At 44.6% G+C, this 17,055-nt stretch overlaps 1 protein-coding gene across 1 annotated transcript; it reads left to right on the top strand.

Moving 5' to 3' along the window:
- The first annotated feature begins 254 nt into the window (after positions 1–254).
- On the top strand, positions 255–14,540 carry slc22a18 (solute carrier family 22 member 18). Its single transcript, XM_060072127.1, has 10 exons — positions 255–564; positions 979–1,076; positions 9,199–9,344; positions 9,478–9,610; positions 11,203–11,315; positions 11,449–11,565; positions 11,863–11,963; positions 12,170–12,271; positions 12,687–12,807; positions 13,208–14,540. Exons 1-10 carry the CDS (start codon positions 406–408, stop codon positions 13,393–13,395), a joined length of 1,278 nt encoding a protein of 425 aa, XP_059928110.1. The 5' UTR covers positions 255–405; the 3' UTR covers positions 13,396–14,540.
- Positions 14,541–17,055: the final 2,515 nt, after the last annotated feature.

The raw sequence follows: 17,055 nt of genomic DNA on the forward strand, positions 1-17,055 counted from the left end.
GCTATGTAAGATACTGATTGTGTTATTGTTAGTTATTTCTTTGTCATCTGTTACTATTCCAATAGACTTCAAGGTTTTTGGTGTTTTATTATAACCACATATGCCCAATCACAGCCTCGCATCCCTTAATCTCAATTAGACTTTTACCTGGTTAAAGAAAGCTTTAATAAATGATAGAAAAATCCCTCTCGCGAAAATGATTTGCATTCCCTCCTGTACCTATCCTGAGGGCAACATTGAATAAGATGACGGATACGCCCCCTTTGGGCATAGGTTCCAAAGTTCCGATGTTACGATGCGTCTGCAACTCGTTGAACATAACCGAACCACTCTTTCCTGTGGTTTCATGTCTATCCAACTTTAGGGAAGCAGAGTGAGCAGACCGGGGATTCCGTTCCTGAAAAGATGGAACAAACACTCGGCGACGCGAAGAAGGAAACACTCGAAAACTCTGCGCCACCTAAAGGGTCGAATCCCCCCAACAGAGCTCAGATCATTAATGTCACCTACATTATTGTTGCACTGGACATTACATGGATGTTCGTGCAGTTCGCTGTCACTCCTGTAAGTTATTATGAGGTTATACAATGTCGATATGATGGCCGATAACAGTGTGCGACATTTAGGGCGTTTAGCAGACGCTTTTATCTAAAGGGACACAGACACATTCATACAACGGTGGAGTCAACATGCAAGGCGACAGCAAGCTGGTCGGGAACAGATAGGGTTAGGTGTTTTGCTCGGGAATCGAACTGGCAACCTTCCGGTTACAAGGCAATCCCGCTCTAGCTCCTGACCCAAGCCATCTCCAATGTCTTTAAGTTTGTAAAGGGTTAATACAAACGTCTGGCTGCACAGAACACACATTACCAAACATGAAGTGTTTTGGTCACTTGATCTGTACTGATGATGATCTGTATTAATGACAAATCAAGTCAAGTATGGTTTACAATTGTATGTTTGCGTTTAAATCTTCAGTACTTGGCCAAGAAACTCGACTTTGACACCTTATGGTTCGGCTACTTGCAAACCACCGTTGGCGTGATTCAGCTGCTTGGTGGACCAATCTGTGGAAGGTAAGTCGCAAGGCAAGGCGACTTTATTTATAAAGCACTTTTCATACACAAGGCAGACTCAAAGTGCTTCACATATAAACATTGTCATACAATAAAATAAAATGATAGAGAAGTAAAAGAAAAAATATGGAAAGAAATTAGTAAAATAGAAAGTGCAATGTATTTAATCAGATCAACAGTCTCTCTGGTACCCACGTCGGGACTCCAACCCGACCTAAAGGAACTTGGTACTTTCTCTGGTACTCCAACCCGGACTCTATAGGACTCTTTACCCTGAGGTGCGTAGGGAGGGGGCGGTATAGCCCAGCTCAGTTCCGAGGTCGCGTTTCCACTGCCGACAGTACCCTTGGTGGTAGCCCGGATGTCGATCGCCGCGGCAGCTACGTAAACATCGTAAACAACGTCTTCCTCCGCAAGAATGCAGACGAACGTCTCCACCTCCTTGTTCGCCCAAGCAAGCTTTTTACGCGACATGTTAATTGTAAAGAATAATACCTCGAGGCTACTGTTTGTTTGTTTTTATCCCCGCGTCACCCGGAAGTGACGATTCTGTCGACCAATCAACGGAGGGGGGGTGTAGCTAGAATTCCAGGGTACCCTTTCAGGCGTCTGGTCTCGTTTTGGGTACCGCAACGGAGGAGTCCCTAGAATGGGGTCGGAACGGGTACGGCAAAGTCCGGGTCACGCCCACTTTTGGCGGTGGAAACGCGATCCGACCCGCACCTTTGCGATCCGATCCGTTCCGCACCCTGCAGTGGAAATGCGCCATCTGACTCTAACCCAGACACACGTCGGGACTCTAACCACGAACCAATGGCCTTATTCTGCAACCCGGTATCACGCAATTGCGTGCTCCTGCGCACGAACGTTAATCTATTGAAGCGTGTTCCCGAGCAGATAGTCCGACTTTTTGCGTGTTACACAAAACGAAATGTAAACCAATGCATTCTGAATGGGAGTGTTCTAAGACAATTAACGTGCTCCACAAAACGGTACGAGAGAGAGAGAAAGAGAGGTCCTACCGCCCTGAAATTTTAATACCTTATTCTAGGGCCTAACTGGGACCTCCGCACCGAAACTTGGCCCGGTCGGACCCCGAGGGCAGGAAGGGGGGGCCTGCCCTCGGGGTCTGACCGGGCCAAGTCTCGGGCAGGAAGGGCCCCCCCTTCCTGCCCTCGGGGTCCGACCGGGCCAAGTTTCGATGCGGAGGTCCCAGTTAGGCCCTAAAATAAGGTATTACAATTTCAGGGCGGTAGGACCTTCCTATCTCAAAAACTGTTTTTCCACCACATTCTGAACCATTAGGTCTTGCAGGCTACACTTCTGAGGGGCTTTGTCCAAATGACACTCCATTTGGGAAAACTTTTTTTCTCTAAGGGCTAGAACTCCAAATCTCGGATATGTCGTACACGGGGCCCCGGGAAATGTGTGTAAACATTTTAGCATCCCTAGCTATCTCGAAAAGGTCGGCAAAGGGGCGTGACCTCCAACAGTACAGTAAATGTACATAAGACAGAGGTTAGTTTCTAGTCCCCATTTTTTGTGGGATGGAGGTGTACATTTGTGGCTAAAGGTGTGTAGACACAGCTGGCCTGTGGCCACGTTTTTGAAGTCGGGGCTCAAAAGGTCAAAAGGAGCCGGCACCACGCCGCTTATGAGATAACAAAAAGTTAATGTGTGTTTCTCTCATAACTTTTTGTCATTATTAAAGAGAGGCCTGATTCTCAGATATGCATGTTGGATGGCTAGGGTGTTGGTCTGGGAAGAACTTCAGGCCAAAATCTTGCAAGCGAGCCGCTGGGTGCAGGTGCAACGAGATGGAGCACTTGCTGAGCCTGGACTTTCATAATCTTCGCTCTGTGAATGTAAAGGATGTTTGGTCGGATGTTACGACGAAGAATCATAATGTGAATGGGAATATTCTATAAATCTCTTGATATCATCTTTCGTCTCAACACTTCTGCTGCAGCCACTTAAAGTCTCACTCCGAGAACCTTAAAATATGAATCAATCCATTAGAAGTATGAAAATATCTTCCCGGTGGTGCAACAGAGCAAACAAGGTGTCCTTTGACATCTACGTTTCGAGACGATTGCAACAGTGCCACACATGATCATATTTGAATATGTTTCGGGGTAGTAATTAGCTGTCGATTTTGGAGACCTTTATCAATAATGACCAGCTATAGATTTGCTTCCCGATGGAGATTTTTGACAAATTACCTGTTAATTAGCATCTACACGTTAAGCTGAGTCCAATGAGATCAAGCTCGGCCTCTTGCTACACCGAGATCATGTCCTAGACCTAGGTGTACCATGTTAAACACATGTTACCATTAGCTAGAGTGTCGTTCTTGGTGTCATTGGACTCAGCTCAACGTGTAGATGCTAAATAACATGTCATTTGTGACAAATCTTTATCGGGAAGCAAATCAATAGCTGCTCAGTATTGATTAAGGCCTCCAATTTCGACAGCTAATTACTACCATTAAACATGTTCGAATATGCTCATGTGTGGCACCGTTGCAATCTCCTGGAAGCGTAGATGTTGAAGGATACCTTGTTCGTCCTCTTACGCCACCGGGACGATATTAACATGCTTCTGATTGACTAATGAATTGATTCAGCTATTCCCCCAGAAGTCTGGGGTCAAAAAGGTCAAAAGGAGACGGCACCACGCCGGGGTGGATCCAGATCTCGGGCAACAGCGCAGGGTTGCCAGGTCCTGCAAAAAACGTGCCCCCCACATACCGTTCAAAATCCACCCAAAATGTCCTAGAAGCATCCCAAATAAAAAATGATATTATTGGCCATTTCGGCCAACGTTTTGAAAGTAATAATATTTGAGGGAATATTTTTTTGTTGTTGTTTTAGCAGCGAAATGCACCGTGTGCGTGTGTGCGTGTGTGTGTGTCTGTGTCTGTGCGTGCGTGTGTGTGCTTGTGTGTGTGTGTCTGTGCGTGTGCGTGCGTGTGTGTATAACACGCTATTTTATGTTGAAATGCGACGTAATCCAGTGTTCACGAAAAGTACACTGTCAACGTATGCTTTTGGCGACTGGGTTGGCTCTCAGATATACGTGTTTCTAACAAGATGATATCATTAAAAGTTACATAAAGTAACAGTTTAATAACACAAACGCAGGAAGCACGTGAGCTGCTAGTTTAGCGAAAGCAACCTGACGTCGTTGAAACATGCGAGCGAGCCGATCAAATCCTAATAACTATAAAACTAAAGATCAGACACAATCACTGACTGAAGATTATGCAAGTAAAAAGTATATTTCTCGCTAGAAATGTTATTAGAAACACGTTTAACGGTGAATCGGTCCTAAAATATTGCATTTCCCATTCAGATAATAAAGATTAATAAAGATCATACACATTCACTGACTGAAGATTATGCAAGGAAAATGTACATTTCTCGCTAGAAAAGTAATTAGAAACGCGTTTAATGGTGTATCTGTCCTAAAATATTGCATTTCCCATTCAGATAATAAAGATTAATAAAGATCATACACATTCACTGACTGAAGATTATGTAAGGAAAATGTACATTTCTCGCTAGAAATGTCATTAGAAACGCGTTTAATGGTGTATCTGTCCTAAAATATTGCATTTCCCATTCAGATAATAAAGATTAATATAAGCTACGCCGTGTTCCGGAGCCGCGGGGGATTCTGGGAATTGGGGTTCTCAGTTGACAAATGGGGCTTTTGTTAACTTGTTTTGTTGTTAGGATTAAGTAGGGTTAATGGGTTCGGGATGTTATGTGGTTGTGTGTTGTTCTATTAACATTGGTCGTGTGTTAATTATTGTCGACACCGTCACCGAGAGTGACGTGACCATCGTTTCGTGCAGCTGTTCCGTGTTGAAGTCTCGTTCAATAAAAACCAACTCTCGTTGTCGAGCGTTCAATAAAAACCAACTCTCGTTGTCGAGCGTGCCCCCCCCCCCCTACAAACGTGCCCCCCCCCCCCCTTCAACTAACGTGTCCCCCCCCCCCACCCTTCATGGGTCTGATTCGCCGATTTCCCATGCTGATATCCCCGAAGATTCTCGGGCATCTTCGACAATTTGGCTATAGATTGTCTCATTACACGCTAAATAATATAATTATAGCCTTGTAGTGACCGTAACATAATTCACCTACAGTATTTCGTTATGTGTTGTTCTTTCAATTGTGTTGTTGTTTACTGCATGTCATTTACGTTCTTGGTGGTTCAGGGATCGCGGTCCCTAAGGATTACGTGCGTCTCATGACGTCACAGACCATGCTGGATTTGTTTACCTTCAGCACGCTTTGTTTTCCGGTTTTCTTTTTTTACAAAATAAACGAGTCACACGGCTGTGTGCTCAACGTGCGAAGTTGTGTTCTTAACTTATTGCAATTTCCACAGCCTAATTATATAGGCTTTGGCATATAACTAGGGTGCACTGTACTATCTGCGCACACCCTTTCTGAAGCCTCTCTCTCGCTCTCTCTCTCTCTCTCTCTCTCTCTCTCTCTCTCTCTCTCTCTCTCTCTCTCTCTCTCTGTCCCTCCCGCTCTCTCTTTCTCTCTCTCTCGTACAGTTTTGTGGAGCACGTTAATTGTCTTAGAACACTCCCATTCAGAATGCATTGGTTTACATTTCGTTTTGCGTAACACGCAAAAAGTCGGACTATCGTGCTCGGGAACACGCTTCAATAGATTAACGTTCGTGCGCAGGAGCACGCAATTGCGTGATACCGGGTTGTATTCTGGGACTCCAACCCAGACAGACGTCGGGACTCTAATGCCGCTTTTCCACCGCACATGTAGCTCGACTCGACACGACTCGACACGACACGACTCGACACGGTAGCAGCACGGGTGCTTTTCCACCGCAAATAGTACCTCCTGGACGTGGGCGGGGTCGGCTGCGCGAAAGGGCCGTGACGTATTTGTGTACGCGACGCAAACAACACATACGCAACCCACACATGGAAAGAACCCACATAACAACAATGGAGGACATCGATCACATTACTATTATTAGCTGGCATGTTGAAGAAGTTGGAGAAGTGGAACATGTTGGCTGCGGCGCTGCTATGGATGTTACCAGCATGGTTGCCATGTCGCTCTCGTGACTTCGTCACACTCTCTGGCCAATCAGTCGCCGGCCGTCTGCCGACGTCACCTTTTAGCATCGGCTCAGCTCGCTTGGAACCTAGAGCGAGTAGGTACTAGAAAAAGCAGCCACTTCAGGTACCAGATACCATGGTACCGCGGTGGAAACGCAAAAAATGCGAGCTGAGTCGAGTCGTGTCGAGTCGTGTCGAGCTGGTACCATGCAGTGGAAAAGCGGCATTACCCAGACAGAACTCAGGTCTTTCTCTGGGACTCCAACCCGACCTAAGGAACTTGGTCCTTTCTCTGGGACTCCAACCCAGATTCTAGGACTCTAACCCAGACAGAACTTGGGTCTCAAACCCTTATCCTTTCTCTCTGGTATCAGATCATGTATCTTTCTAGTAAAAATAGAAAATAAAGGGAAAGTTAAAAAGGCATTTTAATAGAAAATAAAGGCAAAGTAAAAAAAGCTTTTCAGAAAAAAGATTTAGCAGAAAGCTTAAGCAAACATAAAAGTCTTCAATCTGGTTTTAAAGGTGCTCAGAGATGGGGCAAGTCTTAAATCCTCAGGGAGTTTATTCCAGCTATTTGTTGAATAAATCCTGCTTTCCAATGTTTCGTGTTTACTCTGGGGATGATTAACAGATTGGTCTCAGAAGATCTTAGTGTTCTAGAAGGCTTATGTAGTGGAAGCATATCAGTTAAATATTTTGGGCCTAAACCATGTAGGGATTCATAGGTTAGCAACACGATTTTAAAATCAATTCTCTGACCTACAGGAAGCCAATGTAACAATTTCAGAATTGGTGTAATATGTTCAAATCTTTTGGTCTTTGTTAGAATTCTAGCAGCAGCATTCTGAACAAGCTGAAGCTTCCTTAGAGTTTGTTTTGGGAGACCTGTAAGGAGACCATCGCAGTAATCAAGCTTACTAGTAATAAAGGCATGTACAAGTTTAAGTAGTCCCATCCTGATGGTGTTGGTGATAGGCTTTAAGGTTGTTTTTGGTTTGGAGGCAATAGGTATGAGATTTGTGAGGTTAGCAGTGTGTCTAAGTTTCCCTTTGATTACTCTTTAGGGGTTACAGCAGGAATGCAAAAGTTGCCATGTTTTGACGCAGGCAACCTTGGGTTCAGCAGATTATGCGAAGCTTCCTTTATACTGTGTCTACGGCTGAACCCTTTTTTGTCTCAGTAATACTCAGGACTAATATCAGTACAGGGGGGGGGAGCTGGGGCTCCCTCCGCTTGGGTGTTATCAGCCTGTGGCCATGACGTGGCGATGCTCATTGACACAGATGCAAATTTGATGCCAACATATTCCAGTTTCTTAAATTCAGCTGGAAAATCGCAAAGGGAGGAGACAGTGGAGCTGGAGTTGTTGTTGTGGCTATGGGAGAGATGAGGCTGGGGGTCATCGTCGATGGGGGAATGCAGAGGAGGGGGGTGGCCGTTCCTCGCCAAGCCAGCATCAGCGATGGGGGAAGGCACAGTGTCGATGGCGTCGGGCGGGCTGTTGTCTCTCTTCAAGGTCTGTGGTCTGTCTGCTACCTGTGTTTCAGATAGTGGCAGAGTAGATGTGTGGGGGAGGCTGTAGTCTCGCTTCTTCTCAACCTGTGCTCTGACTGTGGCCTGTGCGTCAGACCTTGGAGATTTGTGGGAGAGCGAGAAGAGAAGATTGTCCCTTAACAGTTTTGAGCCTAACCTGTTTGGGTGTAGGCCATCTGCTCTGAAAAGATATTTGCGCCCCCAGAACAGGTTGAAATTGTCAATAAAGCCCCTTCCTCTTTCATTGCAGACTCTGGAAAGCCATGTATTCAGTGCAAGTAGACGACTGAATCTGTTTATTCCCCTGTGGACTGCTGGTATGGGTCCACTGATGAATGACTTATGTGTATTTTGTCCAGTGTATCCAATAGATCAGTGCAATCCCTCCTCAGAAGTTCTGACTGTTCTCTTCGAATATCATTAAGTCCTGCATGCACAATAATCTGCTTTCTGTGAGATGGGCCCTTGTTGGCTTGAGGTGGCGATGGCAGACGCATGCGCAGCTCGCCTCCGTGGCGACTGGTTCTTGTTCCATCTCTGTCCACACCGTCCGTCCGGACGCATCTCGGGGCGCACGGGTGGCCGACGCATGCACAGTTCGCCTCTCTGGCGACGGGTTCATGGACGGTCTCTGTCCGCACAGTTTGTCCGGACGCATCACGGGGCTCAGGGGTGCATGGGTGGCAGGCGCGTTCGTGGACTCTTGAAGTGGCAGGAACCGGTTCTTCAGCGGCAGGGTTAACTTCAGTGACGGGCTAATCCGGCTGATACATGCAACTTTAGCTTTGGGTAGTTTAGCATTTGGCGTTGAGTGAACTTGTTGATTCACTTTGGTATGTTGTTTTGGCTTAGCGCCGATTCTGTGCCAGTGAGACGCAGCTGGAACTGTCTCTCTTGTCCAGCTTCGGGAAGGATACAGTGTAGCTTTGATCATCTTGTTGTGTATTTGTCTGAGTTAGCTCAGCAAACTCACCCATCGGCACTGTATCCTGGAGGAGCCCTTTGCATTTTTCTAATGCTGCTCGTCTCGTTTCAAATAAAGCCACTGTCTGTCGCAGTTTGGTGCAGTGTATGCATTTCCCAGTCTCTGTGCTTGATATATCCGAGTACAGAGGCATGTTGGCGATAGGAAAGTCCAAGGCTTTTGCTGCGGTCTGATCCGGGAGTCATAAAAAGTGCCAAAATGTATTGTTCAATCGAGCGATGGAGGACGACGAAAACATACTATATATTGTTAAGTATTAAATATAATAAATAAAATAAAGTAGATCTGAAGGATGAATCAAGTAGTTTTTTCCAATGCCTAGCGGAGTTTCAGGAAATATGACCTCTCTCTCTGCTGCCTACTGCCTAGTAGTTGAAATAACTAAAATACATTATGGAAGGAATATCTTTGCTGCCGAACCATAGGAAGTATGGTGGTGATGTGCTTGTCATTTGTGATTTGTTCTATTGATGAATACTGTCCTATGTGATTGGCAGATTTGGAGATGTCTTTGGGGCCCGGGCGGCCTTGTCCCTCTCCTGTGTGGCTTCCATCGTGTTTTTCTTGTTGCTGGCCGTCGCAGATACCCCGGCCATGCTGTTCGTGCATAAACTACCTGTGTTCTTCATGCACGTGTTACCTGGTAAGTGGCAGTGTCCTTTTCTTCATGGATTTCTTTCATCCACAAAGAACCTCAAACCCCTAATTCGTGGTTTCATCTAAATAGAAAACGATTTCAAGATTATCAAACCTTGTTTGCCGTGTTTCCATTCCAGGGTCCCAGATGGTGTTGGCCGACCTCACAGAACCAGAGAATCGTGCGAACGCTCTTTCTAAAATCGGTATATGTTTTGGCGTCGGCATGATCGCTGGCTCCACCATCGGGGGCAATCTGAACACCATGTTTGGGTGAGTTTGAGGTGGATTCGCAGGGTTTCGATATTGAGGCCTCAAGTCACTGATGCTTAAAGTACTTTGACCAAGGCGTTTGACCCTGAACTGCTACTGAGGACCTGGTAGTTTGCTTGCAAAGCAATTAACACAGCAGACTAACAGCTGATTTTAAAACTTTATCTGCTCTTACGTCCACACCAGGAGCTGGTCGCTCACAAAGTTTCGCTGCGAATTTTTCTGTTCGCTTTGGTCGCTCAAGTCGCTCATGACGTACAATTCAATTATGCAGACGCATTTAAAGGAGCCGTATGCGTTTAGTAGGCCCTACAGATAGCCATATCAAATAATGAACTCTCCCATACACCTTGGCCATATTGCCGAGACGGTTTTGCTTGTTCGATAAAGTGCTTCGACAACAAGTAGGACAGTGATTCCCCCCAATATAAAAAAAATCCTAAAATGTAGGCTAATTACAACCGAGAACAAAAAACCCTGCGTGCTGTAGTAGTTAAAATATGTTTCACTGATCTGGATCTGCAAATCATGATCTGCACTCATTCGTCGCATTCAAAACAAATAGACGCACATGGCTAATTTGCATACGTGCACAGGACTGGTTGGCTCCGCAAGGAAAATAATGGAACATATCTATCTATCTAGGCCTTTCTGTTTATCTATCTATCAACGCGTGTCTAGTTTTAATGTGATGTATTGTCCAGTCAGACTTGTTCTGTGTGGTCTTGTAGGCTACTGTCCTGTGTGGGCCGAACCACCTAAATGGATTCCCGACGATTTGTGTCGTTTGGTATTAATAAAGACTTGACTAGGCTATCTATCTAGACTATTTAATTAACAATTATTCACCTCAGGCTCCGTGAATAGTGGGGAATAGAGGGATAAAAGACAAGAGATATATCCCTTGTCATTTATCCCTCGTCTTGTCGATTAGTTTGTTTATGTGACGATTTCAAAAACTTTTTTGGTTTTGTTTAAAGCATGCTACACGCGATTGGTTGGTTAGATTGGTGGCATGGAGAGCAAATTAAAATGATTCCCGTTTAAATACGAACGTTCTAGATGTAGCCTATAAATACTCCCGCTTATCATCACTTGATATCCAAACCACTATGGCGCTTCGATCTCTGAACTGAAAAAGGGTTGGGTCGCGGGTACCCAGTTACAGCCGCGATTAATACTTCAGCCGACATTTTGTTCAGTGAGTGAATAAAGGTAGGTAGGAACCAAAGTGCCTGCCGATGTTCCCTGGGATCCACGCAAGCGAAGAGCGCCTACATTCCGATTGGCTATCAGTGTTTGGCCGCTGAAGCGAATAATAGTCATTTGCATAAAGTTAAAAAGTTTTCAACTTCTTTTTGACGCTCTGGTCGCTCAACTTTGGCCGCTGGTAGCGTTGGTCGCTTTGGTCGCTATGGTCGCTCTTGCCCATAGAAAGTGAATGACTTCCGGCAATTTGGTCGCTCAATTCGCTTCTGGTGTGGACGTACAGCCATAGCCCATGTTCCAAAGACATTTGAACTAACTTTGCCAAATTCTTTACAGTTTCCCAGATTTATTTGTATTAATTTATTTTTCAAATGTTTTCCCAGGGAGACCATTACTGCATACGTTGGTGCATTTGGGTGCAGCTTCACTTTATTGTTGGTTCTAATGTTTATCCCAAAAAGCACTAAACCTCAATCTCCATCTACTAGCATTAACCGTAAGAACTTGCACGTAATATATAACTAATTACATGTGTGTCTAAAATATAATTATTTTACGTTTTTATTGTTAAGCACTTCTAATGAATGCGGTTCACGTTAATGGATTAATTATTGTTGTTTCCCCCCCAGGTGAGAACGGTCAGAGGAATAAGTCTATATTTAGTCTGGCAGAGATCACCAGACTTCTGAAGTTCCCTGGTATTACCAGAATATTCCTCATTAAGATCATATCAGGATTACCATCAGGTGAGATCCAAGTGCCAAGCACTAAGAAATGTTAGGTAAACCCCTTCCCTGTATACAAAAAAGACGGCTAGAATAAGATCCTACACAAAGTACTATTTTTAAGTGCCAGGACCTACAACATACGTACCCACCATGAACACAAACTCCTTATATTCTTCTGTGATCCCTGTTGCACACTTGCAATTTAACAACGTACATTTACATGTGTAACTATTCTGATTATATGTAACTATTCTATAGACGTACTCTGCTCTCATTCCAATTCTAATTTCCAAACCCTTTGTTCTCGATGCTCAGTTATCTTCCAGGTGATGTTTAGCATCATAGGGATGAACTTCTTCAAGTTGGAACCCGCCCAATCGGGCTATCTGATGGCCTTCTTTGGCATTGCGCAAATGGTAAGTGCAAATTATTTTTGGGAAAATAAAAATTCATTTTTGATTTGAACCTTTGTATTTTTGCAAATGATGATATAAAATAAAAAGACCCGCTTTGTATAACAAGTCAGACTGAGGTAACCTTCAGTTTAGAGTCTGTGTGAACTGAACTCAGAATGTAGGTGTGCATATATACTAGTAGTTCCTTATTGTTGTGTCTGCTTCAGGTCATACAGGGCTTCGTGATCGGCCGGGTAACGAGCAGATACTCAGACGGCTCTCTGCTTCTATTCTCCATCGGAGTCTGTGCTAGTGTGGGACTGGCCCAGGTAGAGAAACACACACACACAGACACACACAGGCCCACCGCTCCCTATACGCAGAGTGGGCAGAGTGCGTAGGGCACCAAGTACCTGGGGGGGCCCCTAAAAAAAAATTTAGGTCTGTAAAAAAAAAAATATATATATTTACATTATTCAATTACAAAAATCTATAAATTAGTTCACTCAATTTCGGCAAATTAGATGTTTTTACCTAATATATAAAAAGATGCTTCCCCCCCCCCCCCCCCCCCCCCCCCCCCCCCCCCCGGCTCGCGTATGGCACCGAAACGGCCAGCGCCGGCCCTGCGCACACACACGCACACGCACACACACACACACAGAAATTGATTGTGTGTGTGATACATACTCTTGCAGCCCCTTTCCGTTTAATGCGTCTCCCACATGTATCTCCCATCTGCAGGCAGCCATGCAGAATGTGTTCCACTTCTGCCTGATCGTCTTCCCCATGGTGTTCTCTCTCTGCCTGTTCAACGTCATCACAGACAGCATGCTCACCAACTCAGTCCCCGCCTCTGATACTGGTGAGTTCTCGTGTGGTTCAGGGACTTCCAGGAGGATCTCTTGTAGAACGGCATCATGTTGTTATTGGCACATTTATACTCGCCTGCTTCCAAGCAAATTGCGTCTGCGTGTGGCTTCTCTAGGCTCTAGCGTCCCTGTAGTTATAATAAATTAATCCAGTCCAGCTTGGTAAACATCAGAAATAACATCAATGACTAGCTGTCTGGCATTCATACATATGCAAATAGTCCTCCTTAAAACCAAACAGTAGTGGCTGGCTGCATGTAATCTAGTTAGGGTTAGGGTTTTAGTTGATATGATGCAGTATCCTCGCCCCGTATCACCATGCAGAGGATGCAGTAGCGGTACCGTCTACCCTTAAGCGTCGCTCTCCCAACTGATTCCTGCTCTGTTTTCCAGGCACTTTGATGGGACTGTGCGCCTCTTCGCAGTCTCTGCTTCGCACCATCGCTCCGACCATCGGTGGCTTTCTCTATGAGAATTACGGTGTGCCCTACTTTGGTATGATCCAGTGTGCCGTGAACAGTGTTTTATTTGTGTACCTCTTTAAATACGGCCTCAAAAAGCAGGAAACCAAACGCGAATGACGACTTCTTCGGAAAGGGTACTCTTCGTTTCTGAATCTAATGAATTGTTCTCCTGTTCGACAAGGGAATAATTAAAGGTATGCATGCAAAGCACATGTTTTTGTAAAAGTTCTGTCAAATTCAACTTGACAACAGCACAAATCTAGACGAACAAGGTGTTTCACTTCCTATTTGTTTTGAACAATGAAGGTTTTCAATCAACACCATGTAGACTGCACTGTACGAATACACTAATTACAATCTCCTTAAGAAAGCTCTTCCCCTTGTCTAAATAAGTTTCTGTTCGCTAGGAATCTCCATAACGTACATTAACCGTAACAAGGCAGAACTCTGTAGCCCTTTCTGTTGTTGGTTTCTGGCCCAGGCTCTGTGCCGTCTCCCCCCAGGAGTTCTGCCTTAAAGGCACCCAGTGCAACTTTATGTAAACATTCAATGAAAAATAAACATTCAATTTCTAGTCTTTTTTACACGTAGTAAGTTTCAATAACTCCATACCATTACATATCGACATTCAAGGAGCAAAGATGAGACGTCGTTGTGTGGTGAGAACTGATAGAAAATCGTAAACAACAACAATCGCCGGTGGGGAGAAGCCATTTTTCCATTGACTGAAAGCCTGCTTTATTTATTGTAGGTTACAAAAAATAAAGAAAATGGAGTTATTGAAACTTACTACGTGTAAAAAAGACTAGAAATTGAATGTTTATTTTTAAGCCTCGAAAGTTGCACTGGGTGCCTTTAAGGTAATTGGACTGCTGTGTAAGAGATGATAGGTCACCTGATATGGGTAACCTTTTAATTTGTCATATTCCCTGACATTCTTTTGTACTATGAATGCATATTTATCTGCCAAACCCCTCCTCTGGAACTTGAGACCTACACTGATGTTTTTGTGTGACTTCACATGCATTTGAGCAATTATATCTTGCGATAGCAAGTCATGCAACCTGTTATATGATTTATTTAGAATTTTTGTTTAATTATGTGGAAGGCCACTAGATGGCAGCAACTCTACTATATCTGCTGAAAGGAACGTGTACACTGAGATCGGGTGAAGATAATACATAATATGTATAATACACATACATAATAATGAGAAAATCTCCATACACTCACTATGATATAAAATAATACTTTTTTATCAACATCGGTGTCTTTTCCTTTTGTTGTAGATAGAAGACATTGTAGTGTAGACTTCAGTTTTTCAAGTTATGCTAAATTGTACAGTTATGGTAATTAGACCTGTAACGTGCTATAAAGTTATGTATGACAACACTTCCTTAATATAATAACAAATTCCTGCATCCCAAAATTCAACCAACCAAAACAAAGAAAGGATATCCTTTATTTATGTTAGTGCAGTTTGTATTAGGCCTACCTTGTATTTGTTTATGCTGTTTTCCTCACCATGTTGAAGTGATGTCATTTAATCTGGAGCAGGTGTCTCTTTGTATTACGACAAACAAACTGTTTCTGTTTTATTGACATATTTTAGATCCTCAACAATCCCTGATAATGATTGTCATATGCTAACAGTAGGGGGTAAATCTCTTGATAGAATTACTCTAAATCGTGATGTGTCTGTTGTTGAGGATATTTTTTCATTTTCAGGCCAAATCCAGTAGATTATATTTTTCCTGCAGTTTAAGGAGAAAGCAAATTCAGAAACATGGGCGGTTTGAGTTAAAACGCCATCTTCAGCTCCATGCGGTTATCTGTTCCACCCCAAAGTCCCTTCACAGATAACTGCTAATTAACCCCTTTCAGTTATTTCTCATTAAACTGCTGCTGCCCCAAGGAAGAAACACTGCTAAACATTGTCGTTTGGCAATGTTTCATGTATTTCATACAATAATTCGGTAAGGGTCAGCAAAAAAGTAATGCGACTTGAATTCCCACTTACTTTCTCTTGCTCACACAATCCTGTTCGCTCTCTTCCTCTCAAGAAGCCTTCAGAGGGTGTGTGTGTGTGTGTGTGTGTGTGTGTGTGTGTGTGTGTGTGTGTGTGTGTGTGTGTGTGTGTGTGTGTGTGTGTGTGTGTGTGTGTGTGTGTGTGTGTGTGTGTGTGTGTGTGTGTGCGCGCGGCCGTGTTGCGGCCGACACAGGAATGGGTGCCGTGTTACGCCCGGAGCCAGGGGCCGTCGGCACAATGCTGCTGTTAGCGCCCGCTGACGGGGGGACCTTTGGGCCCTCTGAAACATTAATGTGACTCTGCCAGCGACCTGCGCTCGCCGAGGTCAGAAATGATGAGACCGGCACCGGGGGCCCCTTCCCTCGGCGACGGGCCCCCGCGGTTGCAATGCGTTGTCGCGGCAGGAAACTGAACGCCGTGCTGTGGGGGCCCGGGCGGCTCGCGGCCCCCCCTGCGTAGCGGAATGGGTAATGAGGCATCTGTCCCCACCCGGGCTCACGCGGGGGCGGCCCCGTTGTCTCCCTGACAGAGCACAGGTGACCTGTCTGATTTGTGCGCCGCGGGCTGAGGACATGATCTCAGGCAGAGGAGCCCGCCATTGAATGATTTATAGTGTTTCTTTTTGTGCCGCGCGGCCACTGAGAATCCCTTTTATCGCTGAACGATTTGCTCGCTCGCTGGCAGCAGGGTGCATTTCGGTAATTGTCGTGCAATTCCATTAAACTGGAAACCGTAACCTGCTCCAAATTGCAAAAAAAAAAAGATGACAGATTTTTTTGTCTAAAATGTGTGTGTTGGATATGAAGGTTGTTGTGTCTGTTCGGTGCAAATATGCTTCACATCTTTGTCAAAAAAACGGATATGCTTCCAACGGCTTTGGCAAGTGTATCCTTCAGATGTGTTCATTAACGCGTGTTTGACAGGCAGACCGAGTGGATAAATGTCTGCTCACTCCGTGTCCATCCCCCTGCTGCTGTCCCTCAGAGCTTGTTCTGTTAGCCAGGGGGGGGGGGAAAGGTGATCTTGGGTGGGTTTTGTCCCGGTGTAATCAGACTGTGTCATCATCAATCGAGAGAGGGGCATTACAGCAGGTTTCACGGGCCCATAGGATAATGAGTGGGGTCACAGCGCGCTGGCACAGAGGCGGTCCCCGTCTCCGGTTCCAGCCTTGATTACATGGCATGGGCCTTTTGTTGGCCTGGTTGTATGTTTCAGTGCAGTGGAGGTCATGTTGTGTCGTATTAGGACACTGAATTGATGTTATCAAGAATAAATGTGAATAGCTTCAGTCTGCTGTAAAGGATGTTTTACCTTAATACTGAAGGGAGAACGTGCTACACTTTCCTACGCACTTTCATGCACTGCTCCCTTTCAATGAATCCTCTGTTCTTGAATTCTAAAACTAAGTTGTTTTGTCTCTCTGGTTTCCATCCTTCCATTGCGTATGCAAAGCTACATGTTTGAACGGCAAATGTATACTCAGTGACATTTTCATTATTCATTACTGTCCAGTGAAAAATTATGACTGTGAATTATGAATTATGACTATGAGCCACTTTCTATTTCACACTGTCCATATTGTCATTCTTGTCCATCCCCAGTATACATTACATATATAAAGTATACAGTCCATACATCAAGCCTTTGGTGTCTAACAGCAGTAGAAGCACAATGCCATTCGCAAATATAATACTCAAATAAGCCACCTGTGTCTGTTTTATGTTGACGTGTGTATCACTGCATGAGTG

Source organism: Gadus macrocephalus, chromosome 14, assembly GCF_031168955.1.
Source record: "Gadus macrocephalus chromosome 14, ASM3116895v1".
NCBI classification, from domain to species: domain Eukaryota; kingdom Metazoa; phylum Chordata; class Actinopteri; order Gadiformes; family Gadidae; genus Gadus; species Gadus macrocephalus.

Bases quoted from the DNA above. Each gene is read 5' to 3' on its own strand.
- slc22a18 (XM_060072127.1), top strand. From the start codon at position 406: ATGGAACAAACACTCGGCGACGCGAAGAAGGAAACACTCGAAAACTCT. The intron at 1,077-9,198 runs GTAAGTCGCAAG...TGTGATTGGCAG, and splicing joins GGTGGACCAATCTGTGGAAG to ATTTGGAGATGTCTTTGGGG. The intron at 11,964-12,169 runs GTAAGTGCAAAT...TGTCTGCTTCAG, and splicing joins TCTTTGGCATTGCGCAAATG to GTCATACAGGGCTTCGTGAT.